At 39.8% G+C, this 25,999-nt stretch overlaps 1 protein-coding gene and 1 non-coding gene across 2 annotated transcripts; both read left to right on the top strand.

Annotated features, from left to right (window-relative positions):
* Positions 1 to 1,571: 1,571 nt before the first annotated feature.
* RPL37 (ribosomal protein L37) lies at positions 1,572 to 4,116 on the top strand. Its single transcript, XM_004448206.5, has 4 exons — positions 1,572 to 1,697; positions 2,274 to 2,409; positions 2,683 to 2,767; positions 3,998 to 4,116. Exons 1-4 carry the CDS (start codon positions 1,695 to 1,697, stop codon positions 4,065 to 4,067), a joined length of 294 nt encoding a protein of 97 aa, XP_004448263.1. The 5' UTR covers positions 1,572 to 1,694; the 3' UTR covers positions 4,068 to 4,116.
* On the top strand, positions 3,836 to 3,916 carry LOC111766187 (small nucleolar RNA SNORD72). Its single transcript, XR_002798297.1, has one exon. It is a non-coding gene; the product is annotated as a small nucleolar RNA SNORD72 (small nucleolar RNA).
* Positions 4,117 to 25,999: the final 21,883 nt, after the last annotated feature.

The raw sequence follows: 25,999 nt of genomic DNA, 5'->3' as shown, positions 1-25,999 counted from the left end.
AGGATGACCATGCCCTAATCCCCATAACCCATGAATATGTTAGGTTTACAGGACAATGGATATTTAATGTTGCACATGGAAGCAAGTTTGCTCATCAGTTTGACCCTGGGATGAGAAAATTATTCTGGGGGTGGAGTGAGGTGGTAGCAATGTAATCACAAGGACCTAAGTAGAAGACAGAAAAGAGAATCAGAAAATGATGTGAGAAAGACTACTGATGACTTTGAAGACGAAAGAGGGCAACACGCCAAGTAATATGAGCAGCCTCCAGAAGCTGAAGAGGGCAAGAAAAGAGATTCTCCCCTAGAACCTCCAAGAAAAAACACAGCCCTCCCCCAAAACATTTCGGGACCAACCCATTTGCCTTTAAATCGCAATAGTAGAACACTTTGATATTTTGCCCAGTAAATCCATTTCCAACATGTGTCAGCAGAACTATAAGATAAATTTGTTGCTTTAAGCCACTCAATTTGTGATTTGCTACAACAGCAATATGAAACTAATGCAGGAGCTAGTCCAGAAAGTCTTCCCTGAATTTTAGTTTAATCCAAGTACTCCCTCCTGTGTACAGCATTCATACTGAACTCAACTGTATGCTGCTCTCTTCTGCCCATTGACCCATCAACCACCTTCATGGGGACAAAGGACTATGTCCAGTGTATTTCCATTTCTAGGCCTAGAAAAGAACCTACTAAAGACGCTATTCAACTGCTAACCTGGCAAAATTAAACCTCTGACTCCTCGTGTTATCATGTTCTGCTAGAGGTTGTCAGCTAACGCTTTGCATGAGATAAGCAAGAATTTTCAGTTTGCTTTGGAAAGTAAGCAGATATAATTATTTGCCTAATAACGCAAATATTTGAATATTTCTTGCATTGTTTTTAAGGGTGGGGATTTTTTTTTAGGTAAGGGATAACAAATTAGCATTTATCAAATCGGTCTGCACACCACCAATTTAAAAACTACCTAGAAAGTATTTTTAAGTACAGACTTCCAGGCCTTGTCCCAAACCTGCTGAAACGTATTTCCCAACAATAGGGTACAAGAAACGGTATTTAACATGTTCAACGTTAGCAGAGTTAAATCTAGGCGAGATCAACCCTTTTGTCTCTAAATAACCATTATTTGCTTTTCCCTTTAGATTCTGAGGTCCAGCTCCTTGAGGTACTACTTCTCACAGTGAGAGTCAGCATCAGCAAAGAGCTTCTGGACCAAGAGTGAAGAACCACCCGCAGAAGCCAGTTTCTTCCGGATCAGGATTCCATCCCCCGTTGGGATCACTAGATACACTCCAGAGACGCTGAGTCGGCGCGGGTACTACCGGGCTGGGCCATTCCCACCCGCCATGTTCTCCACTCGGCTCTGGAAACGAAACCCTAAAGACACTGTACACGAGACTGCGCAGCACGGGAAGTAACAAACCGCTTAAAGGCGACTCCGGACCAAGCCCGAAGCCGGCACACGCCGTTCGGTCCCTAGTAAATTTGGAGCCCCGCCCTTCCCCGGGAGCTGAAATTCGATTGGTCCCGTCTGGTCCGCATTCTCCTTTTGAGCCCTCCCACAGTGCGGCGACGGACGCTTCAGAGCGGTGCACCGCGCTCGGCAGGAAGTGCCCTTCTGGGCGGAAGCGCCTGAGCACGATATAGCGGAAGTGCCTGCTCTTCCGGCCTCTTTGGTCTCCGCGCAGAAACGAGATGGTGAGTTGCTCGCAAAATCTCATTGAATCGCTTACCATCCTCTCTGCATATGCCGGGCTGATTACTATCCGAGAGGGGCTGGAATGATCCCTGATAAAGGAAGTGGATGGGCAGGAAGGAGACCCTCAAAATCCACAGGAATGGCTCCTAGCTGCAGCGGCGGTTATCGGTCCCGCGCTTGTGGAGCCGGAGCAGCCCTGGGTCCTTTGCTTTTGTCTGCCCGGGAATGGGATCTGGGGGGAATGTGGTTTGGGAGTGTTTCGCTTTGTGTAAGAACAAAGGAACTCGTTGGCGGTGACTGGCGAGAGCACTTAAGCTTTGAAGTACGAAGGTAGATCAGGTTTTTGTATCTTCCTTTTTCTTTCCAAAATAAGTTAGCAGATATCAAAATACAGTGACCCCTGCGGAGTGTTTGGATAGTGAAATGAATGCCAGTAGTGGTTCCTAACAGCATTTAGGAAAAGTTGGAAACTTCCCCTATAGCCTTTAAATCGTATGAGTAGTTGCTTCTCCTGAAATTGTCAGAATACGGATTGATTGCAGAATTGTTAACTTTTTATCCCCTTTAATTTGCAGACGAAGGGAACGTCATCGTTTGGAAAGCGTCGCAATAAGACGCACACCTTGTGCCGCCGCTGTGGCTCTAAGGCCTACCACCTTCAGAAGTCGACCTGTGGCAAATGTGGCTACCCTGCCAAGCGCAAGAGAAAGTGTAAGTAGCATATATTTAGGTTGACTCTTGGAATGGATCTTGAGGTTAAGAATAAGTTCTGTTGGCAGATACTTAAATGGGGCATGGGTTTTGACTATATTTGTTGCCTTACTATAACCGTGCTTCTTTATGCTGGTGAAGTTCATTTAAAACCTAGCTGAAGCCCTCTTAATTTTTTTGACAATGTGTAAGAAGGAGGAACAAGTAGTACTCCTTTAAACAACACTGGATGATGGAAAAAAAATTTTTTTGGAATCTTACCTTGTGTTTTAGATAACTGGAGTGCCAAGGCTAAAAGACGAAACACCACCGGTACAGGTCGAATGAGGCATCTAAAAATTGTATACCGCAGATTCAGGTACAGCTCTTTTTTCATAATCTTTCCGAGAACAACACTATGAGTTGTATTAAATGCCTGGAGTGTGATTGAACTCGACTCTAAAAATTTAAGTTATGCATATTAGTAATAACCACGTATCTCACTTAATTCATAACTAAAATTTGTGAAAAGACAGTAGGGCATGTATGAGGTCTGGAATTAGCCTTACTTTAGTTCAACCTTCAGTGCTTGTGACTGGGCAAGTCTGTTTAACCTCAACCTTTTTTTTTCCCTATAAAATGGGAAGAAAATCTTAGGTTGGTTTTGGGGTTTAGTGGGACAAATTATGTAAAACATGGAAAGCTGTGATAATTGCTAGTGTTTTCACAGATGATTGAGATCCCTCAAAGTGGGGTCCTTATTAGAAATGCGAGTCTCAACCGCATGTAATAAACTAAGAACCTGCATTTTAAGAGTAGCTGCTGCATTCTCTTTTAGCAGTTCTCAACCTTTCTGACATTGGGCAGGATGATTCTTGTGGGGCAGTCTCGTGCATTGTAGGATGTTTAGCAAGGTCCCTAGCCTCTATTTACTAAATGTCAGAGTTGTGAATTTTAGAAGATCACAAGGTGGTTTGGAGCTTTGTAAACATCCTAGGGGTGTTTGTATTCGTGTCCTAAATTGACCTTTCTTTTTGCACTTAGAGCCATTATACAGTATTAGGGGCTTGAGGTTGAGTGGCCTGCCAGTATAATGTAGGAACAGGAACTGAAATCCCACTTAATCTTTCTATGCTTAATCTGTAAAAGGATAACAGTACACCTTTATTAGAACAATTGAGTATTTTAGAAGGTAAAGCTCTGGTATTATCCTTATATCAGCCATTATTTATGTTCATTGCTAACTTGGCAGAGAGAGAAAGTAGGATTTCTCCCTCATGTGGTAGCAGTTGCCATTTCAAATACCTTGGGTCTCTTGGCAAGCAATGGAGAAATACTGACAGTGATTGATGTAGCCAAATATGCTATTGAGCTTTTATTGCACTGAAAATGAACTGTATCCCTAAAATTGGTATCTTAAAGCACAAGGGAGTAAGATAATACTAGCAGCTTATCAGTGATGTTGTAAAAAATAAATGTCTGAACATATGAATTTAATATTGATTTCAGCATTTAACTGAGATAAGCTTGTTAAAATATATTTAACAAGCATTAAAATTTATGTATTGTCTTTGTTGATGTAACTTTTCTTGTTTTTAACATGGTACAGACATGGATTCCGTGAAGGAACTACACCTAAACCCAAGAGGGCAGCTGTTGCAGCATCCAGTTCATCTTAAGGATTTCACTGATTAGTTGTGCAATAAATGTTCTGGTTTTAAAAATATATATCTGATGTTTGAAGGTGTTTTAATCAGTTAAGCTTGCATTATCAGTGAATTACAGTGGGTATTGGGAATAGTATAACTTAATACAAAATTTGTGTTGTGTGGCTGTTCTGGAGCATTGACTTTCAAACTGGCTTGTAGCACAATGTTTAAGGGAATGAGGAACAAGCAGTACTTCAAACAGAACACTGGAATATGTAAATAAATTACAACAGTAAAGTAACATGTTAGAGAACATTAAAAAGTATAACTTCGTTGCAGTTTGTCTTTAGGGAGCTCACCTGATTTAATTGACAAAGGTGAGCAATTATATGATGAAATAAATGCACAGGTTGTTCAGAGTGTTGGAGAAGTTATCTTAACTCAGGTGTTCTAAGGGTGAAGGGAGGACAGGGTCTCAACTGAGCTGGGAAAGGCTTAATCAGCATAGTGGTGAGAAAGGGGTTGAGTTGAGTGGCTTGCAAGATTGGCTTGATGTGGAAGGTATTGGTATAGTAATTGATGTACTTCAGAATGGTTGTAAATGTTGAACATTGTGTCTTAATAGCAGTCTCAGAAAAATACAACTGTGATTTCTGGCTATAACAACATGATGGGTGTCATTCACTGTGATAGGAAATACAGAATGGGGCCAGTGAGGGGGAAATTATTAAAATTGGGCTTCATTAGTGATGCCAGGAGGGAGGTATAAAAAAATGGGGAGATGGTCATACGAGAGTTCAACTGAGTGGTTTCACATCTGGTTCACTTGCGATTCCTGGCCTGAAATTCAAGAGTGCAAGGAGATTTAATGGCAGCAGAGCTCTTCCAGTTCCCTTAAGGTTTAGGTTTAGCGTTAGAAGGTAGTAAACCCCTTTGCCAAAAAGGTTGGTTTAAACACAACTTCCAAAAAAATGTTTTCACTTATCTCTCCCTTGTACTCCTTCAGGGTCCTTGATCTGGCTGAGGGGTTTAAGACCCATGACAAGTTTTGTGATTGTATGTGGGTGGAAGAGAAACCATTCTGGGATTTCTGTAAGGCAGGAAGAGTCCCATCTAATAGTGTTAAATTTATATAGTTCTGCAGATAGACATCTAGTAAAGAGAAAAATACTTGGCTCTGCTCTCAAATGTTAAAAAGGATTTGAACCAAGCTGAGGAGTAAGAGGCTTGGCAGCAAACTCAGGAACAGAACCATCTTGAGTGAACAGGAGTAAGACAGTAAAACCAGTCTTCACTGCCTTGGTGTACAGAGTAGACACTTTATGATCCCCATCTCACAGTGAAACACACCTCAGGAGCAGCTCCTTGAGGGAGAAGTCGGGAGTATTAATCAATTAGGGATGGCTCTGAAGAGAAACTTCAGAAATAAGCCAATAGGGAGCACAGCATGATGCAGTGCTCTTAAAAGTTGCAAGAGATGTGAGATTGTGTAACATTTTTATATTTGAGGTACTAGGGATGGGGATTGAATCCTGGACCTAATTTGGGAAGTCAGTGCTCAACCACTGAGCCACATGAATTCCCCATAGTAGGTTTTTTTGTTTGCTTGTCTTGTTTTTAGGAGACACCAGGGACCTCCCATGTGGGAGGCGGGCACTCAATCACTTCAGCCACATCCATTCCCCCACTTTATTTTGAAGAAGAGACAAACAGTTTATGGTAATCTAATAAGTGTTGGAATGTAGCCTTTTAATAGAGATACTGTACAGTGTAAGGTTACATCTGCAGCAAATTTATCTTCATTAAGTAATCCTTTATTCATCTATGGCTAATTTTGACATTGGGTTAACTCTAAAAGGTAATGGCAAGCCATTTTCCAGTAATTTTGATCAGAGCAAATCTACCTCATCCGCTGCTCTTAAAAAATTGATATGAGATTATATTAGGGAGTAAAAATGCTCAATAGTTTTTTTATTAAGGTTTTGAAATAGTTATGAATTTTCAATGAGTAGTTTCAAATTTTGAGCGAGTTATTAAAGACAGCTCAGTGTGTGAATAGATCTAAAAACAGTATCATGTTCTGACTTGATATTTTTCAATGTCTTGTGTTCATACCAGTGCTATGTAGATGCAAGCATACACAGGCATTTAGTATTTGCTAAATCATGAAACTTAAGTCTTTGGACTAAAATATGGTAGTTTATTGTGTAAATACCAGAAATAAAATGTAAAAAATATTAACATCCAATAAACAGCTTGTATATCACTTAGGGTCTAGTGAGGAGATAGAAATGATACTAATTTGAATGAGAAAGATTGATATAAGGATTGGGTGATTAGTCTTCACTAAAAAGAAGTAAAGAGAATTCTAAAAGAATATAGAAATAAAAATAAGCAGCCACTACTATAGCTGAGATAAGTTGCCCAAGGAAGAGGCCTCTCGTACACTAGAGTGGAGAGCCAGATATCAAGGCACAGTCGCAGTTCACTGGATATCAAAGTGCCTGGCCTTGGGCCTTCCTGGCAAGTCACTAAGGGAGTGCCTGGGATAGGGATCATTCTGTGGGAAATGCCTCCCCATATGCATTCCCAGTGAAGCCTCTAGAAGGAGTTTGGGGGAAACTTCTGTTCTTTGAGCATTGCTGGCTAGTGCACTGCAGGAGCCAGGTACTGGAGAAGACAATGACGCAAAAGGAATTTGGCGAGACATATAACTAGAAAGAGAAACCCTAGGCCTTGTTTGAATGTTTACCAAGAAACTTAATACAGCATAGAGCTCTCTGTCAGCATCAACCTGAGTAAAACTTGTGCTGATTTGGCCAATATAAATGTAGACTGTGGTAGAGAGCAACATCCAGTGGAAATACTAGCTACATAGGGCTGGTGACAAGTTTAGTGCTGTGATATTGAATATACTCATAAAATTTTCTCCAAAAATAATGCTGTATACACCATGTAAGTAAGTCAAAATAGATAAAAGCACACAAAAGTTATTAGCTCTTAGGTCAGTTAATCTAAGCCCAGTGTTTTATCAGTAAAGTAAAAAGCTGACCTACCTCACAATGTTTATTGCAAAGGGTTGCTATGAGAATAAATTGAAATGCTGGCTGGTCCAATGGTAGTGGGTTATCAGAAATTACTAACAGTGTCACTCAAGTTGGTATACAACCCCCACTACTAAATTGGCTTAAAAAATTGAAATGGTGCATATAAGGGCTCAAATCAGTGCCTGGCACCTAGTAAGAGTTCAATAAATGTTAGCAATCATTATTATTTATAGGCATCATTCCTTTACTGATGTATCATTTTTTTAAGAAGGTACTGAGGATTGAACCCAGGACCTAGTACATAGGAAGCAGGTGCCAAAACCACTGTTAAACCTGCTCCCCAGAGTATTTTGATAAGGATAGCAACAAGACACAGCCTTACGTGTATCCTGATGACATGTATCTTGATAAATTCACCACAGCTGCTAGTATATACTACGTGCTATGGACTCCATAGCATAAAGGCTTAGAAGTGCAAATCTAAGTTTGTGAACTCAAACCATGGACCATAGTTAATAAATTATTAAAATGTGCTTTCATCAATTAAAACTAATATACCACCAATGCAAGGTGTGGTATATGGTATATGGGAATCCTGGGTTGTATGCATGATTTTTCTGTAAACCAAAAAGTCTCCAATTACATATATATATTTGTGAACACTTCCTTTAACTCTGAAAAAGCAATCTTATTTTTGTTTTCTTCCATGTTGCTTCCATGAACAGACCACAGATGAAAATAGGGAATCTTTTCTTTAACACAGACATAGCTAAAGCATGCTATTTGGGATCAGACATTGTGCCTTAGAATACAGCCAAGCAGAGCCTAATTAATTATATGATGAGGATGACTCAGGTGAGTCTGGACCTGAAACTAGACCCACTGAAAAGGAGAAAATTTGGGGGAACATTTATCCAACACACAACACCATGGGCAATTGTTGCATTATAGTAGTCAAGTAGGGTCACCTAGTATTGGTGGAAGAACAAATACATAATTCAGTGGAACAAAATAGAATCCAGAAATAGACCCATATATACATGGTCAATTGATCTTCAGTAAGGGTGCCTAGGTAATTCAATGGAGAAAGGATAGGTAGCCATTCAACAGGAACAATTGGACATTCATATGCAAAAACAACAAAACAAACTAACCCTTACCTTGTACCATAAACTCAAGATGGATCAAAGATCTAAAAATAAAACCTAAAACTGTAAAATTCTAAAAGAAAAACAGGAGAAAATAATTTTGGTCTTGGGTTGGGCAGAGATTGCTTAGATACGATTTTAAAAAAAGGACAATCTGGAAAAAGGGGGTGGGGGGAGCAAGCTATTAAAAAGAAATTGAGAGGGAGTGGATGTGGCTCAAGCAGTTGAGCATTCACCTCCTGCGTGGGAGTTCCGGGTTCTGTCCCAGTGCCTCCTAAAGAAAACAAACAGACAATGAGCAAAAACAAAAGAGCAAACAGACAAGGGAATCAACTTGAGAGAAAATTTTATTTAAAAAAAAAAGATTGATAGGAACTTCCAGGAAGATGGTGGATTAGAGAGACAGGACTCAACTTATCTCCAAGAAAAATAACTAGAGAACAGGCAGAAACTGGGGGAAAAATGTTCTAGGGTTTAGGACACCAGAGGAGGGCTAGACAAAACCCGGAAGAGATGGGCACAGGGAAAGAATCTCAACAGAAAGATCATGTGTGGAAATTTGCAGATGTAGCCACCAGCACCTTTCTTCCCACATTCCGAGTAGACAGCTGGCACCTATGGACAGAGGGGACCTCAAGGATCCACCTCCACAGGAAACAGGAGAGAGATGCAGCCTAAGGCTGATAAAGCTTTTGGCCAAATTTGGTCTGCTGTGTCTGAAGAGCACTTCCAGGCCCAGTGGGGCCGCTCCATTGTTTGCCTTGGAAGCCTTCACCTACTAAAGAGCTCCAACCCTCTCAATCACCCTCCTTACTGACAGAGACTGGTTGTTGACACAGAAGGGAGTGGAATTAGATCTACCCAGGAAAAGGGAGAGTGCACCAGTGAAGGCTGGAGAACTGTCTCTGAGAAAGTTTGAATTACAAAACTGTTAGCCTCTAGTAAGTAACTTCTATCACATTGATCCAGTCCCTGTTGCCCCAAATACACTTTGACCAGGCATTGAACTAAGAGGACTGCCAAAGAATGCCATCTGCTGGTGCACCGAGGACATACATGTAAGAAAATTAAAAGTACATAAGTAAGAGAGGCTTTTCCAGCCTTTATAGCCTCCCACCACAAGGCCCTAGGAAGCAGGTCTGCAACCTATCTCTGGGTCCAGAGCCCAGTTTTGAGCAACTAACAGGGACAATCCTAAAGACCCAGGTTGAATCAAGAATCAAAGAACAGCAGTAATACATAGCCTCTCACCACCAAATCCCTATGAAAGAGAAATTGAGCACCTGAGTAAACTACCATCCTAATCAGATACCTAGACTTCAGCAAAAAATTACAAGCCATACTAAAAAAATGGAAGACAAGGCCTAGGAAAAGGAATATACCAAAGCCCCAGAAAAAAAACAAAACCATAGGATTTGATACAACTAATCAATGAGATAAACTCAGATTTCCAAAATCAAATTAATGAACTGAAAGACAGTATAGCTAAAGAGATGAAGACATTAAGAAAGCACAAAGAATTTGAAAACCTGAATAGAAAAGAAAGAGTTCATGGGAATGAAAGACGTGAGGTAAAAATACATTAGAGGTATACAAGAGCAGACTCGAAATGATAAAAGAAAGAATAGGTGATTCAAAAGACAGAAGAGCTGAAATTGAAGAGAGAAAAGAATGGGGAAAAATGTCAAGTGTCAAAGATACAGAGAAAATTCTGAGAATAGCAAGGGAGAAACAAATCTACCAAGTCCACATCGCTGGGACAAAATAGTCTCTTCAAAATGTGATGCTGGGAACTGGATATCCATAACCAAAAGAATGAAAGAGAACCCCTATCTCACTACCTATACAAGAATCAACCCAAATGGATCAAGGACCTAAATATAAATGCCAGGACCATAAAACTTCTAGATGAAAATGTAGGGAAACATCTTAAAGACTTGTGATAGCTGCTCGTTTCTTGGAACTTAGATAAATGGGACCTCTACAAAATTAAACACTTTTCCACCTCAAAGGACTTTCTCAAAAGGGTGAAAAGGCAGCTGACTCAATGGGAGAAAATATTTGGAAATCATGTATCTGGTAAGGGTTTAATACCCACATTATATAAAGAAATACTACAACTCAACAATAAAAAGACAACCTGGAGGGAAGTGGACTTGGCCCAGTGGTTAGGGCATCCGTCTACCACATGGGAGGTCCGCGGTTCAAACCCCGGGCCTCCTTGACCTGTGTGGAGCTTGCCCATGAGCAGTGCTGATGCGCGCAAGGAGTGCCCTGCCACGCAGGGGTGTCCCCTGCATAGGGGAGCCCCACGTGCAAGGAGCGCACCCAGTAAAGAGAGCCACCCAGCACGAAAGAAAGTGCAGCCTGCCTAAGGATGTTGCCGCCCACACGGAGAACTGACACAAGATGACGCAACACAAAGAAACACAGATTCCCGTGCTGCTGACAACAACAGAAGTGGACAAAGAAGACAACGCAGCAAATAGACACAGAGAACAGACAACTGGGGGCGGGGGGGGGGAGGAGGGGTGAGAAATAAATAAATAAATAAATCTTAAAAAAAAAAAGACAACCTGATTAAAAACTGGTCAAAAGACTTGAATAGACGTTTGTCCAAAGAAGAAATGCAAATGGAAAACAAAACAAAACACACACACATGAAATAATGTTCAACATCACTAGCAATTAGGGAAATGCAAATCAAAGTTACAATGAGATATCATTTCATACCTATTAGAATGGCTACCTTTCTCTGTTTCATAGTGCCATGCTGGTGAAACACTGGAGCCTCTCTTTAGGATCAACGGTGCTACAGCATGCTGGCTGTGTGAAGGACATACCAAGTGGAGCAATAATTATCAGGGTTATGTGAGTAGAACTTAAACACAATTGGCATTGTGGCCTGCTCCCATGGAGAGACAACATGTATAGTACTGCAAACCTGGAGCTTAGATCTATAAAGAGGATGCTCATTAACTAGCATTAAGTGCTGTACCTATATACCTGATGAATATGATTATCGCCTCTATTCTAGATCATATGCAGAGGGATATTGAACATGTTAAAAGTCCTGGTAATCTAATGATCTATGCAGCATTATATGAAAAAGGGAGCAAGGGAAATCTTCACAATACTCTGTATAAAATAGCATTACCCTAATACAATGCATATTTTTTTCCAAATTGTTTCTACGATATCAGAAAAATTCCAAAATATTGGTTCATGCAGTAAATAGCAATTAAGCACCATGCTGCCAGAGACTGTGCTTGGTATCAGAGACACTATTGATAAACTGACAAATTCCTTATTTATATCTTTAGCTCAGTTCTTTCCCCCAAACATCAGACTTGCATATTCAACTGTCCACTTAATATCACCACTTGGATATTTACCTGCCATATAACATTCAGGTGTCCAAAGCTTAACTCCTGATGTCTTTGACATAAACCTGCTTTTTCCCCAGTCTTCCCTTCATTAGTAAAAGTCAACTCCTATCTTCCATTTACTCACGCCAAAACTTTGACTCCACATATCCAATACAGCAACACACTCTGGCAGCTCCACCTCCATATTGTGTTCGGAATCTTAGTGTTTCTCCTCACCTCCTTAGTCAGCACTCTGGCCCAAACCACCATCACCACAGCTAATTACACCAAGGTCATCTCTTCCCCTGCTTCCAAATGTGCCACACAGCAGCTAGTTTTCACAACACACTATCCATAATTGTTTCACACCCACACACAGATGAAAAATAAATGTGACAAAATATCAACATTATTTTCCTGTGTGAGACAGGAAAGTGAAGCTGCTACATTGCTCAATTTTTTTACTTCTTCTATGTTGACTACAAATGTATACATATACGTGTACTATTATTATCTAAGAAAATTCATTTTAAAATTGTGATGGGCCATTACTCCTATCTCTTGGATAGATTGGGTTCTGTGCCTTCCTATACAATTCCCAGATACCTAGCTCAATCTATAATTGTTGCTTTTTAATATCCTAGGAAACATATTTAGCCTTGAACATCCATCATTCCATACAAATGACAGAGAAATTATTTGGCTAGTTGCTCTCTACTTTATAATTTCGGTAAGGGCTCACTGTAAATTTCTCATTAAGTTTATACTTAATAAACTCTCCTTAGCAAATTTTTTAAAAATCCTGGTAAACTTAATTCACTTTCTGAGTAGTTAATGAAGTTGCCTATAATATAAAAGAACGGCTCTCTTAAGTAATGTTTTTATTTTGCTTGCTATATGTCTGTCTTATTGTTGCCTATACTCTCTTTATGAGTTTATGTCTAGGGCAGTGCCTCTTTTCATACCTTTCCTAGCTGTCCTAAGCATAACCACTGCTATGGAAACTGGGATTGGCAGTTATGCCAAACCCAGCAAGTCTACCACAATCTTTCTCTAGAGTTAACCAACAGCATAAAAGAATTCAAGGAAGAATGCAGTTTCCCATCAACTTTGGGAAGAAACAGGCTCTAAGGGCACCTGGCCTTTCTCTTTTTGGGCCTGCTTACCACGATCTTCGTTATCCTTTCAGTAGGATCATGTATATTCAAAATTCTAACTAAGTTTATTTCTTCCAGAATCAGTGCCTTCCAGAAAAAGCTATTAGTCATGTGGGGATTTTATCCAGTTCTATCACGGTGCTGGTGCTGCCTTCTCGCAACTTCAGTAGGAAGAGCCAGAGGGTTTTCCATTCTGTTAGACAGGGCCCAATCCTCCCTAACCAGCAGAGAGCGTCTAGAGAAGAATGACAATCGCCCTTCAGCTCCTCTTAAAAATAAAGGCGTAAACGCTCAGGTGGGGGGAGGGGGGTTAAGGCAGGTTAGTATAGGGAAAGAGGGAAAACAGCTGAGATGTGGCAGAGAACATAGTCATGAAACCCTGCCCAGAAACCCCGTTAAAAAGAACAAAGGTGGAAAGACCCCGCTAAGACCCTGGTCCTGAGGTCCCATTTGGAACTCTTTCCAGGGTCAAAGGGATGCCCCAGATAACCCCAAGCAAAAGGCCTCCCCATTGGCCCCTTGAGAACTAACAGGTGGGGCAACCAATCAGAGTAGCAAACAGCTGGGACCCCTCTTCAACATTAGGAAAGGGGAGGAGGAAAGGTCTTAAAAGGCCTAATCCAAGTCCCTACATGCGCAACTCAGCCTGTAGTATGCCCAGAACCCATGTCTCTCAGGTTATATACTCATCTCTTTTCTTGTTTCTTAATAAACTCTTTACTTCCTTACCTAAAAAAAAAGTGTATATTTTTAAAAAGACAGAATAACTACAAGTGTTGGAGAGGATGTTGAGAGACAGGAACACTTATTCACTGTTGATTGGACTGTAGAATAGTACATACACTGTTGAGGACTGCTTGGCAGTTTCTGAAGAAGTTGAATACAGATTTACCACACGGCCCAGCAATACCACTACTGGGTGTATACCCAGAAGACCTGAGAGCAGTGACACAAACAGACGTCTGCACACTGATGTTCACAGCAGCATTATTCATATTTGTCAAAAGTTGGAAACAACTCAGTTGTCCATCAACCAATGAATGGATAAAAAAATTGTGGTGTATTCACACAATGAAACATTATGCAGCTGTAAAAAGAAAAGAAGTCATAAAACATATGACAACATGGATGAACCTGAAGGACATTATGTTGAGTGAAGTAAGCCAGACAAAAAAGGACAAATAATACATGAAAGTGCTACTATAAACTAAGTATATGTGTAATCTCATGGAGTTAATAATTTGAGTATGAGTCACCAGAAAATAGAATGAGGTTAGAGAATGGAAAGTTGAGCGTTAACTTGTGCAAAAATGGTAAAAATGATGTGCATTAATCTTTGGAAATCAATAGAAAAGGTGAAAGAACAATCTAATGTTTGCAACTATTATATGGTATGAAAGTAGTTGAAAGGGAAAGTCTAAGGTCATGTATATTACTAAAAGGAAAGCTAAAAAACGTAACATGCTCATCAATTGCAATGAATGTACCACACTAATGAAAGTGGGAGGTGTGGGGAGTGGGGCATATGGGAATCCCTTATTTTTTTAATATATATAACATTATGTAATCTAAGTATCTTAAAAAAATAAAAAATACATTAAAAAAGTAACATGGGACTATATGGCATAGTAAAACTGCATGTAAAATATAAATGAATAAAATTGCATAAAGACTATCTTTCTTTGAAACTGAACAAATATGTTAAGACCAAAAAACCCCACATTATGCTAAGTGAAAGAAACCAGACACAAAGTACTATATATTGTATGATTCTTATTATATAAAATGTTAATATAAATCAATTTATAAAGATGAAATTAAATTAGTGGTTATGTAGGGCTGAGGAAGGATTTACAAGTGGTGTGGAGTTTTTCTTTTTAGAGTAATGAAATTGTTCTAAAATTTTTTGTGGTGAGAAATGCACAATATTTTGATTATACTAATAGCCATTGATTACACACTTTAGATAGATTGTATGGTATATGAGTATATCTCAGTAGAACTGGTCAATAAATAATTGTGCAAGAATAGCCTGAAATAGCAGCTATGTACAGCAGGGTAAGAATAGAGAAAGTGAGAGGTGAAGAATTTTCTAGTTTGTCTTTTTTGTTTATTTCATTATTATTGAAACATTGAAATGCTCTAATAATGACTGAAGTGATGAATGCACAACTATGTGATTATACCAAATACCACTGATGTACACTTTGGATGAATTGTATGCTTTATTAATATGTATCAATAAACTTGATTTGTTAAAAAAAAAAAAAGACACACTCTGAATGACCCAGGTCAGCTGTTAAGATCCTACTTACTAAAAGATCCTAGTTACATAGGGTTCATAGCCATAGGAATAGATTAACTTTAAGAACATACTTTTCTGGGTACATACAGCTTCAAACCACTAAACTCACTCTCTGGACTCCAAAAAGACATGTTCTTTCCAAATGCAAAATTCTATCACAATACCCCGAAAGCCTTAAGTTATTTCAGAAACAATGTTTAGTACAAGTCTCATCAAAATTGGCTATTGGTGTAGTCTGTCATGGGGCAAAATATATGCAATGGAGGGACAATCATAGGATAAAAATTCACATTCCCATAGGGAGAATTTGGAAGGAAAACTGTCATCACAAGTCCCAGACAATTCAGAAACACTGCAGGGCATACTCCATTAGATTTCAAGGTCTGAGAGTCATCTGTGGAATGATGGTTTGTCCTGTGGGCTTGATCGAACAGGAGCACCACCCTTTCCAAGGGTTTTTACAGTGGTCATGCTCTCTTTAAACGCTGGGGTAAGAGCTCCAACATCTTCAAGCTCTGAGATGATGTCCAATTTCTTAGTTGCAACCTCCGCAAGCATCAGGGTGGTGGCTGGACTCTAATCGTCACCCTCCTCAAGCATTGGTGTGGCAGCCAGCCTCTCTACATTTCCCCAGGCTTCTGAGAAACCTAGGATGGTATCACACTCCCTGAACAATGGGGCAGAAGGCCCACTCTCTCCAAGTTCCTGGTGCAGACTCATCCATGGGTAAGTCCTCTCTCTTGGTCCAAGAAAATGCCTTCAGTCCAGACCTCAGCTTCCCTAGTTCTGCCCTTGAAGTCATTTTTCTTCAATTTGTCCTCTTTAGTCCAACTTGGCAGTGGTTCTCTTCATAAAGATCTCACAAACAAACAAACAAACAAACAAAAATCTTGTTGGTTTAGCACTTATTACACAGGGGCCCAAACCATAAGACAGCAGAACTTGCCACAAATTCTTTCTGGATAACTGCATTTCCAGTCATGACTTGCATTGAGATGGCTGACTGGTTTCAGGTTTAGTTAGACCCTTACATGGCACACTATTCTATGGTGACTTGTTTTCAGGAAGCTCGGAATTTTCCAAACCACCAATTTCTGGTTTCTGTGTGCCCAGGAGTTCAGTTCTCAGCTTATTCTTTTCCTCTCATATTTTACTATAAGATGCAAAGAGAAACCAGTCAGAACTTTTCACATTTAGTTTGGAATTCTCCTCAGCTAAATAGCCAAGCTCATCACTTTCAAATTATGCCTTCCATCCATCATCAGGACTCAATTTTGTCACCTTTTTTTGCCACTTTAAAACAAGGGTCACCTTCCTTCCAGTTTGCAATGACACATTCAATATTTCTGTCTAGGGCCTCATCTGAAATACCTTTAGTGTCCAGATTTCTTCCAACAGTCTCTTCAAGGGAATCTAGGCCTTTTCTATCAAGCACCACACAATTCTTCCAGGATCAAACCCTTACCCACTTATAAAGCCATTCCCACATTTTTGGTACTTCCAATTGTAGCACCTCAATCTACAGGTACCAAAATCTCTTCTAGTTTGCTAGGCTATTGAAAGCAATATATCTTTTTTGTTGTTGTTGTTAATTTTGTCTTTTGCTGAACATAAATGTTTACTTTTGATTAATTCCAATTTATCAATCTCTTTTTTCAAAAGCAGAAAAGGGTTGGCTTTAACAATGGTAATTTCTTTAATTGCAAGCTTACAGGTTTGAGGATGAGGAAAAATGTCCAAATCAAGTCATCATTAGGCAATGCTTTCTTCCCTAAGACTGGTGATTTTGGACTCCTATGGTTCAAGGTGGTGACTGCTGATCTCTCCCTTCTCTTTTGGGTTTCTTTGCTTTCATCTTCCTGCTTCTGTGACTTTCTCTTCTATCTAATTATTAATTCTACACAAACTTTCCACCAATTGCCTAAAATCTCCTCTTAATACATTGAAATGCATATGGCATATTATCAATCCCATCTTCTTGAAGACAACTCTCTTTGAGGTTTCTTATCTACTTCAGATTTTGCCTTCCATGCCTGTCTCATAGTCATCACTCAAGATTCACCCTTCAACATCATTTGGGCATTCCCTTTACATTTCTCATATGTTAAACTTATTATTTCTTATATACCATAGCTCCTTCTTTCTTGGTTTTCTCGTGGTTTTGGCAGAGCACATCCTGACAACAGTTTTATGAGAAAGGCTAAGGAGAGTAAAATTTTTTAAGAACTTATATGTCTGCAAATGTTTTTATACTACTCTTACATTTGATTGTTTAGATATAGGATTTTAAGTTGGAAAGGATTTCCTTGAGAATTTTGAAGACACTTTACCATAGTCTTCTAACTTTCTCTATTATTATTTTTTAAAATTTATTGAAGTATATCACTTATACATAAACATACATAAACAACAAGTGTATAGTAATAGTTGTGAACTTACAAAACAAACATATAATATTATACAGGACTCTCATAATTCACCCTTCCAACAATACCTTGCATTGTTGTTAAACATTTTAAACTAAGGATTAAAGAGCATTGTCAAAATATTACTACTAACGAAAATATTTTCCCCAACCCACCCTATTACTATTATTATCTTTATATCATTTATATGTAAACATACATAACAATAAGTATATAGTAAAAACTGTGAATGTACAAAGCAAATATGCATAACATCATACAGGGGTCCCATACAGCAACCCTCCACCAAGACCTTGCATTGTCATGAGACATTTGTTACAAATTAGGAAAAAATATTGTCAAAATCTTACTACTAACTATAGTCCTTATCTTACATTTGGTGTATTTTTTCCCCAACCCACCCTATTATTGTTTTTTAAATATATTTATTATGACAGAAGTTGTAAACCCACACAACAATCATGCACATGTACAGAATTTCCAAACAACACCCCTCTATCAACACATCACACTGTGGTGGAATATTTGTTACAGATAAGATAATATCATCTGATTGCTACCACTTCCATAGTGTACATTTGGCACACTGCCCCATTATCAACACAGTACATCTTTGGCATAGATGCAAGAATATTATATTATTACTGCTAACCAGATCCTACCATCACTGTGATTTTTCAGTCCTGGCTTCTCCTCATGCTGGGGGCAGAGTCAAAATGATGGCCACTGGCCTCTTTCCGACTTGGGCTGATTCACACCCCAGCTGTTCCTAGGGTTATATCTCAGCCAGCTGAGTCTACTAATCAGTAACCAAAATCAGTGACCAACCATATACTCCTTCCCTATTTTTGGGAAATGGAGCATCCAATTTCAGCCACAGAACAGCTCCTGGTGCAGCTTGCACCACCAGTGTACGATATTACCAGCCTCCACGGATTGGCCGGTAATTTCCTCAAGAGACTGGCGCAGGTTCTCCCAGCTTTCTCCCTGCCGAAGGTGGAGCTGGCATTTATGCTAGAACTGAAATCTGATCTGGATGGAAAGAAGCCAGTCCCTACCAGCACTGTGATTTTCTATCAGCCCTGCTTCCCCTCATGCCAGGGGCAGAGTTAAAATGGCAACTATTGGCCCCTTTCTGACTTGAACAGATTCAAACTTTAGCTCTTCTTAGGATTATACTTTAGCCCACTGAATTTACTAATGAGTCGCTGAAGTTGGTGCCCAGTCATCTCTTCCTCCCTCATTTTCAGGAAGCAGAGCTTCCAATTCCAGCCGCAGAAGAGCTTCAGAGGAGGCTTCTGCTACCAGTGGAGTGTGGGCATCCTGTTGCTTCAGCTCACTGTGCCAGCCCATCTTGTCAGCCCACTGTCTTGCTTGTCTTCTTTAGGAGGCACTAGGAACCAAACCCAGGATGTCCCATATGGTAGGTGAGCACCCAACTGCTTGAGCCACATCCATTTCCCTCAATGTCTTCTTGATGTCTTTATCTCTGCAGCCATACTGTCTTTCAGTTCATTAATTTCATTTTGGAAATTTGTGTTCATCTTGTTGATTAGTTGCCTCAAATCCTGGGTTTTTTGTGGGGCTTTCATATATTCCTTTTCCTGGACCTTGTCTTCCATTATTTTAGTATGGCTTGTAATTTTTTGCTGAAGTCTAGGCATCTGACTAGGATGGTAGTTTACTCAGGTGCTCAATTTCTCTCTCTTTTGTAGGGATTTCATGGTGAGAGGCTGTGTGTTACTGCTGTAATTTCGTTCAACCTGTGTCTTTAGACTTGTGTCTGTTAGTTGCTCAAACCTGGGCCCTGGACCCAATAATGGGTTGCAGACCTGCTTCCTAGGGCCTTGGGGAGGGAGGCTATAAAGGCTGGAAAAAGTCTATTTACTTTTAATTTTCTCACATGCACTTCCTTGGGCTGCTGTCAAATGATGCTTTTCAGCAGCCCTCTCAGTTCAATGCCTGGTCATTTGCTGCAACAGGGACTGGGTCAATGTGATAGAGGCTCCTTACTGAAGGCTAAGAGCCTTGTAATTCAAACTTTCTTAGAGACAGTTCTCCAGCCTTCACTGGCAGCACTCTCCCTTTGATGGATGTAGGAAGACTGAATACCTGAAAGTAACTTGTTTCTCTCCCTGTTGCTAGGATACAAAGAAAAGAATTGTATGTAAATCAGAAGGTAATGAAATGCAACCCTCTCTTTGGGCCAAAATCCGCTTTCGATAGTCAAGAATATCCTGTTGAAGCAATAAAGTATGAAAACCAGCTTCAACCAGTTGGCCGAACCTGTGCAGAAGTAGCCCCTTGCTGTCCTCACTTCAACTTGCTTAATTAACATAGTAAAATTCCCACCCAGGGGTGAAGTTATCCGCCCCTTTCTTGATCATGCAATGTTGTGCAAGCATGATTTCCTGATCATACTAATCATACAATTATATAACCAGTTATATGTGTTCATCCATATGCATATGCATATGCATAAAAACTAATGCCAAATCAACGCAAATGCTAAGTAGTAATTTGAATATTTAAACAAGAGTAAAACTGCAGCACAGGGAGTCAGGTCTGGTTACTTTGGACTGGCCTTGGCTCCTTACCTCTGCAGATGTAATAAATGTGAGTTTACCTAACTCTCATGTTGAAGTTTTCTTCATGCCATCTCTGCTTATCCATAAAGGCCTTGCTTTGAGGCCTAACACTTTTACCTGGGTAGGAAGAAATTCCATTCTCCTCTGAGTCCTCAACAATTAGCCCCAGTTAGTAGAAAGGGAGACTTGGAGGGTCATATCTCTTTAGTCCCAGAATTCTTTAGTCCCTAGTTGGCTCCCAAGGCAAACAATGGTGTGGCCCCAACAAGTCTGGAAGGGCTTGTGTGACACAGCAGACCAAATCTGTAGTCAAAGCTGAGTCAGTCTTAGGGTGTGTTCCTCTTTCTTCCCTTTCCTGGGGTAGAGGATCCCTGAAACTCCCTTTGTCGGAAGCCAGTCCAGAGGCCTGAGAATTAAAAAATGTCTTGAGCACGGGGGAGGGTGCTGGCGTTAGCAGCTGTTAGTTTTAACTCACAGTTTTGCAGTCACAGCTCTTCTCCTTTGTCGCTCTCTATTCTAGGTGGTGTCTAGCCTTCACCTGGTGTCCTAAACCCTAGAAGATCTTTTTCCAGGTCATTTCTGCCTGTCCTCTAGCTATTTTTCTGGGAAAGAAGAGAGTCCCATGTCTTTTTAGTCTGCCACCATCCCAGAAGTCTCAAAATACACTTTTAATGTAACTTTCAACTAAGCAGCGTCATTGCAAGATTCCTTTGGAAAATATAAAATATTTTTAAATATTTGGAGAAAATATTTTAGAGTGGAGGCCAATATTCTTTAATTTTTTAATATTTCATATTTTCCATGTTTCAAAATGCATTTGGGAACTATGAAAAGACATGGATGAACCTTAAGTGCATATTGCTAAGTGAAAAAAAAAATCAATCTGAAAAGACTACGTACTGTTTGATTCCAATGATATGACATTCTCGAAAAGGCAAAAGTATAAAGACATGAAAAACTCAGGTTACCAGGGGTTTGGGGTGGGAGGTGGGGGGATGAAAAGTTTGAACAGATGAATCACAGGGAAATTTGGGGGGTAGTGAAATTATTATATATGAGATTGTATGGTGGATACATTGCACATGTTTGTTTAAACCCATAGAACTTTACAGCACAAAAAGTAACCTAAATGTATCAAATTTTTAAAATCATTTAGGAGGTCAGGGCATCCCAGGATGTGGAATGCAGACTGTGACAAAATAATCTAACTGCATTATAAATATATGAAAACAACTTCCTTGAAGGGGGGGCAAAGGGGACAGATGCTGACCTAAGGAACTTTGGAAATGTGTGACATCTCTAAGCCTAAAAGGAGCCAGGGTGCTGTGGAGAAAGGGCTGATTCTAGTAGAGGCCCAGGAAATACATAAGATGAGCTTAGAGCATCTTAAAATGCCAAATAGTAAGAAAGTTCTCAAAAAATATATTAAAGGGATACAGGAGCCAACTAAAAGAGGTGCGAATGGCCAAAGCTGGAACAGTTTGGGTGACAAAATAATTAGCATTTCATTATAACTCAAAGTATAAAACAAATATCTATGTGTCTATACTGGTATAAATCATTGAATATATACATAATTGGGTAGAAAAGACAAATCTTCCAAGAAAATTCTGAATAACTTATGTAGATAATTTACTCTAAAGGAGAAGGAATAAAACCCACACCCCTTAAGTGTGAGCTCTTCCTAATGACTCTCTTCCAATGGTTACAGTATGGAAAAAGGGAAAAAGTAACTTTGCAACAGACAAACCTGACAAATTACCTTAGCCAGGTAATAAACATCAACATAAATCAAGTTGATAGTATGCATCCTTGATGTTATAAAAATGGAACTTTACTTCTTTGGCCTTCCTCCATCAAATCTAAATCCCCAGTTTAATCATGAGAAAAATACTGGACAAATTCCAGCTGAGGGGCATTATACAAAATACCTGACCAGTACTCCTCAAACATGTTAAGGTCATTGTATCAGTCTGCCAAAGGGGTGCTGATGGAAAGTACCAGAAATCTTTTGGCTTTTATAAAGAGTATTTTTTTTAACTTTATTTTGTACATTTAATAATTAAAATATAAACAATAATTAAAAGATAAAAAGAAAACACAGTTGAATAAAAACATACATTTCTCAATTAAATGTACTGAATACAATTAAAATTTTTTGAATCATAAAATATGTTACACAATATATTTGGTTCATAGTTACACAATCATACAGTACTTGTCCTTTTGTGTCCGGCTTGTTTTGCCGAACATAGTGTCCTCGAGGTTAATCCATGTTGTCATATGCTTTATGATGTCATTTCTTTTTACAGCTGCATAATATTCCATCATGTGAATATACCATAGTTTGTTTATCCATTTATCAGTTAATGGACACCTGGGTTGTTGACAACTTTTGGCAATCAAGAATATTGCCTGCTATGAACACTGGTGTGAAGATATTTGTTCATATCACTGTTTTCAGTTCTTCTGGGTGTATCTCCAGTAGTGGTAATGTAGGGCTACATGGGAAGACTATATTCAACTTCTTTAGGAGCTGCCAAACAGTCTGCCACTGGTACAGTGGCTGTTCCATTCTGCATTCCCACCAGCAATGAACAAGTGTTCCTATCTCTCCATGTCCTTTCCATCATGTCTAGTTCTCTGTCTTTTTAATCATGACCATTCTGATAGGTGTGAAATGAAATCTCATTTTAGTTTTGATTTGCATTTCCCTAATGATTAGTGATGTTGAGCATTTTTCATGTTGTTGTTGTGTTGTTTTTTGTGTGATTTGTATTTCTTCTTTGGAAAGATATCTATTCAAGTCTTTTGCTCATTTTTTCATTGGGTCATTTGTCTTTTTATTATGTTGTAACATCTCTTTATATATCCTGGGTATTAAACCCTTATCAGACTTGTGATTTCCAAAAATTTTCTTACATTGAGTTGGCTGCTTTTTCACTCTTTTGACAAAGCTCTGTGAGGTCCAAAAGTGTATAATTTTAAAGAGGTCCCATTTATTCTATTTTTCCTTCAGTTGCACATGCTTTGGGTATAAGGTTCAAGAAACCACCACCTACTACAAGGTCTTGAAGATGTTTCCCTATATTTTCTTTTTTTTTTTTCTTCCAAATTCTACTCAATTTATTCATTTTTTAAAAAATATTACATTCAAAAAATATGAGGTCCCCATTTACCCCCACCACCCCCACTCCACCTCTCCCCCCACAGTAACACTTTCCCCCATCATCATGACACATCCATTGCATCTGGTGAGTACATCTCTGGGCATCGCTGCACCCCATGGCCTGTGGTCCACACTATAGCCCACACTCTCCCACATTCCATCCAGTGGGCCATGGGAGGACATACAATGTCTGGCAATTGTCCCTGGAGCACCACCCAGGACAACTCCAAGTCCTGAAAATGCCTCCACATCTCATCTCTTCCTCCCATTCCCCGCACCCAGCAGCCACCATGGCCACTTTTTCCACACCAATGCTACATTTTCTCGATTATTAACCACAATAGTTCATGAATAGGATATCATTAAGTCCACTCTAATCCTTACTGTATTCCTCCTTCCTGTGGACCTTGGCTTGGTTGTGTCCATTCCACATCTATGCAAGAGGGGGCTTAGATTCCACATGGATACTGGATATAATCCTCCTGCTTTCAGTTGTAGGCACTCTAGGCTCCATGGTGTGGTGGTTGACATTCTTCAACTCCATGTTAGCTGAGTGGGGTAAGTCCAATAAATCAGAGTGTAGAAGCTGAAGTCTGTTGAGGCTCAGGGCCTGGCTATCATATTGTCAGTCCAGAGATTCAAATCCCCTAGATATATCTTAAACCCCAGCACCAACTACAATTCTAGTAAAGTAGCATGAAAGGCTTGTGAAAAGAGATTATAATAGTTTTATGGTCCTGGCTTTTATATTTAGGCCTCTGATCCATTTTGAGTTGATTATTTTATAGGGAGTGAAATAGGGGTCTTTGATTCTTTTGGTTATGGATATCAGTTGTCTCAGTACCATTTGTTGGAGAGACTGTTTTGTCCCATTAACATTAACTTGTTAGGTTTTTCAAAAATCAGTGGACTGGAGACAACCAGCAAGATGGCAGTGGAGTAAGGAGCTCCTAGACTCACCTCCTGCTAAGGGCAGTTACTAAACACCCAGGCTATCTGGAGCTAGCTGAAGCACCTATTGGGGGCTCCAGGAGGCCAGAAGAGCATCCTGCAACATCCTTGAAGGAATAGGAGGAGGAGACTGCCCATCTGTAGAGAAGACTCCTAAGTAGAACACTCCCTGCCATGGAGGCCAGTGCCTGTCCTCCACTGGAGGCACAAGTTGCATTGGGAGCTGTTCCGTGGCTGGAATTGAAAACTCCACTTCCCAAACACAGGGGAGGAAGAGATGGTTGGGCACCAACTTCAGCTACTGATGAGTAAATTCAGCAGGCTAAAGTATAATCCTGAGAACAGCTAAAATTTGAGACTGTTCAAGTCAGAAAGAGGCCAGGAGCTGCCATCTTAACTCTGTGCCTGGCACAAGGGAAAGCGGGGTGGACTGAAAATCACAGTACAGGTGCTTTCCATCCAAATCAGATTGCAACTCTAGCCTAGGTCCCAGTGCCACCTCCAGCAGGGAGGAAGCTGTGGGGACCTTTGCCAACCTCTCTGAAAAAATACCAGCCGAGCTGTGGAGGCTGGGGATTATCCTACTCTGGTGGCACTAGCCTCCCCAGGAGCCACTGAAGGCATCCAAAAAGGAAAAGAGAAAGTGACACTGTTTGCAGATGACATGATCGTGTACTTAGAAAATTATGAAGAATCCATGACAAAGCTACTTGAGCTAATAACTGACTTCAGGAAAGTGTCAGGATACAAGACCAACATGCAAAAATCTGTAATGATTTTGTACACTATTACTGAACAATCTGAGGATGAAATCAGGGGTGAAATTCCATTTTCAATAGCAACAAAAATACTCAAATACCTAGGAATTAATTTAACTAAAGAAGTACAGGACCAGAAAGCAGATTTGGCCCAAAGGATAGGGTGTCCGCCTACCACATGGGAGGTCCAAGGTTCAAACCCAGGTCCTCCTGACCCATGTGATGAGCTGGCCCACGCATAGTGCTGATGCACACAACAAGTGCTGTGCCATGCAGGGGTGTCTCCCACGTGGGGTAGCCCCATGCACAAGGAGTGCGCCCCATAAGGAGAGCTGCCCAGTGCAATAAAAGTGCAGCCTGCGCAGGAATGGTGCCATACACACAGAGAGCTGATGCAGCAAGATAACTCAACAAAAAGAGACACAGATTCCGGATGCTGACAATAATACAGGCAGACACAGAAGAACATTCAGCAAATGGACATAGAGAGCAGACAACGGGGGGTGGGTTGCGGGTGGATGGAGGGAAGAGAAATAAATAAAAAATAAATCTTTAAAAAAAAAAGATTCCAAATTCCTGAAAATGTTGACTTAAAAAAAAAAAAAAAAAAAAAAGAAGTACAGGACCTATATGCAGAGACTATAAAACAATGCTAAAGAAATTTAGAAAGACCTTAACAACAGAAAGACATTCTGTGTTCATGGATTGGAAGAATAAATATTGTGAAGATGTCAATCTTACCCAAACTGATTTATAGATTCAATGCAAACCAATCAAAATTCCAACAGCTTAATTTACAGAATTAGAAAAGGCAATGACCAAATTCATTTAAAGGGAAGGTTCACCTGAATAGCCAAAAGCATTCTAAAAAAGAAGAGTGACTTGGGAGGAATTTCACCCCCAGATCTTGAAATATATTACAAAACTATAGGGTCAAAACAGCATGGTACTGGCATAAAAGATAGACACATCAATCAATGGAATAGAATTGAGAATCCAGAAATAAACCTTCACCTATACAGTCGACTGGTTTTTTGTTCACTTT

The sequence above is a fragment of the Dasypus novemcinctus genome, chromosome 2, assembly GCF_030445035.2.
Source record: "Dasypus novemcinctus isolate mDasNov1 chromosome 2, mDasNov1.1.hap2, whole genome shotgun sequence".
NCBI classification, from domain to species: domain Eukaryota; kingdom Metazoa; phylum Chordata; class Mammalia; order Cingulata; family Dasypodidae; genus Dasypus; species Dasypus novemcinctus.
This window is presented reverse-complemented; position numbering and strand designations above follow the sequence as displayed.

Excerpts from the sequence above, each read along its gene's own strand:
- RPL37 (XM_004448206.5), top strand. Across the intron at positions 2,410-2,682 it reads TGCCAAGCGCAAGAGAAAGT|ATAACTGGAGTGCCAAGGCT; the intron begins GTAAGTAGCATA and ends CTTGTGTTTTAG. Across the intron at positions 2,768-3,997 it reads ATTGTATACCGCAGATTCAG|ACATGGATTCCGTGAAGGAA; the intron begins GTACAGCTCTTT and ends AACATGGTACAG.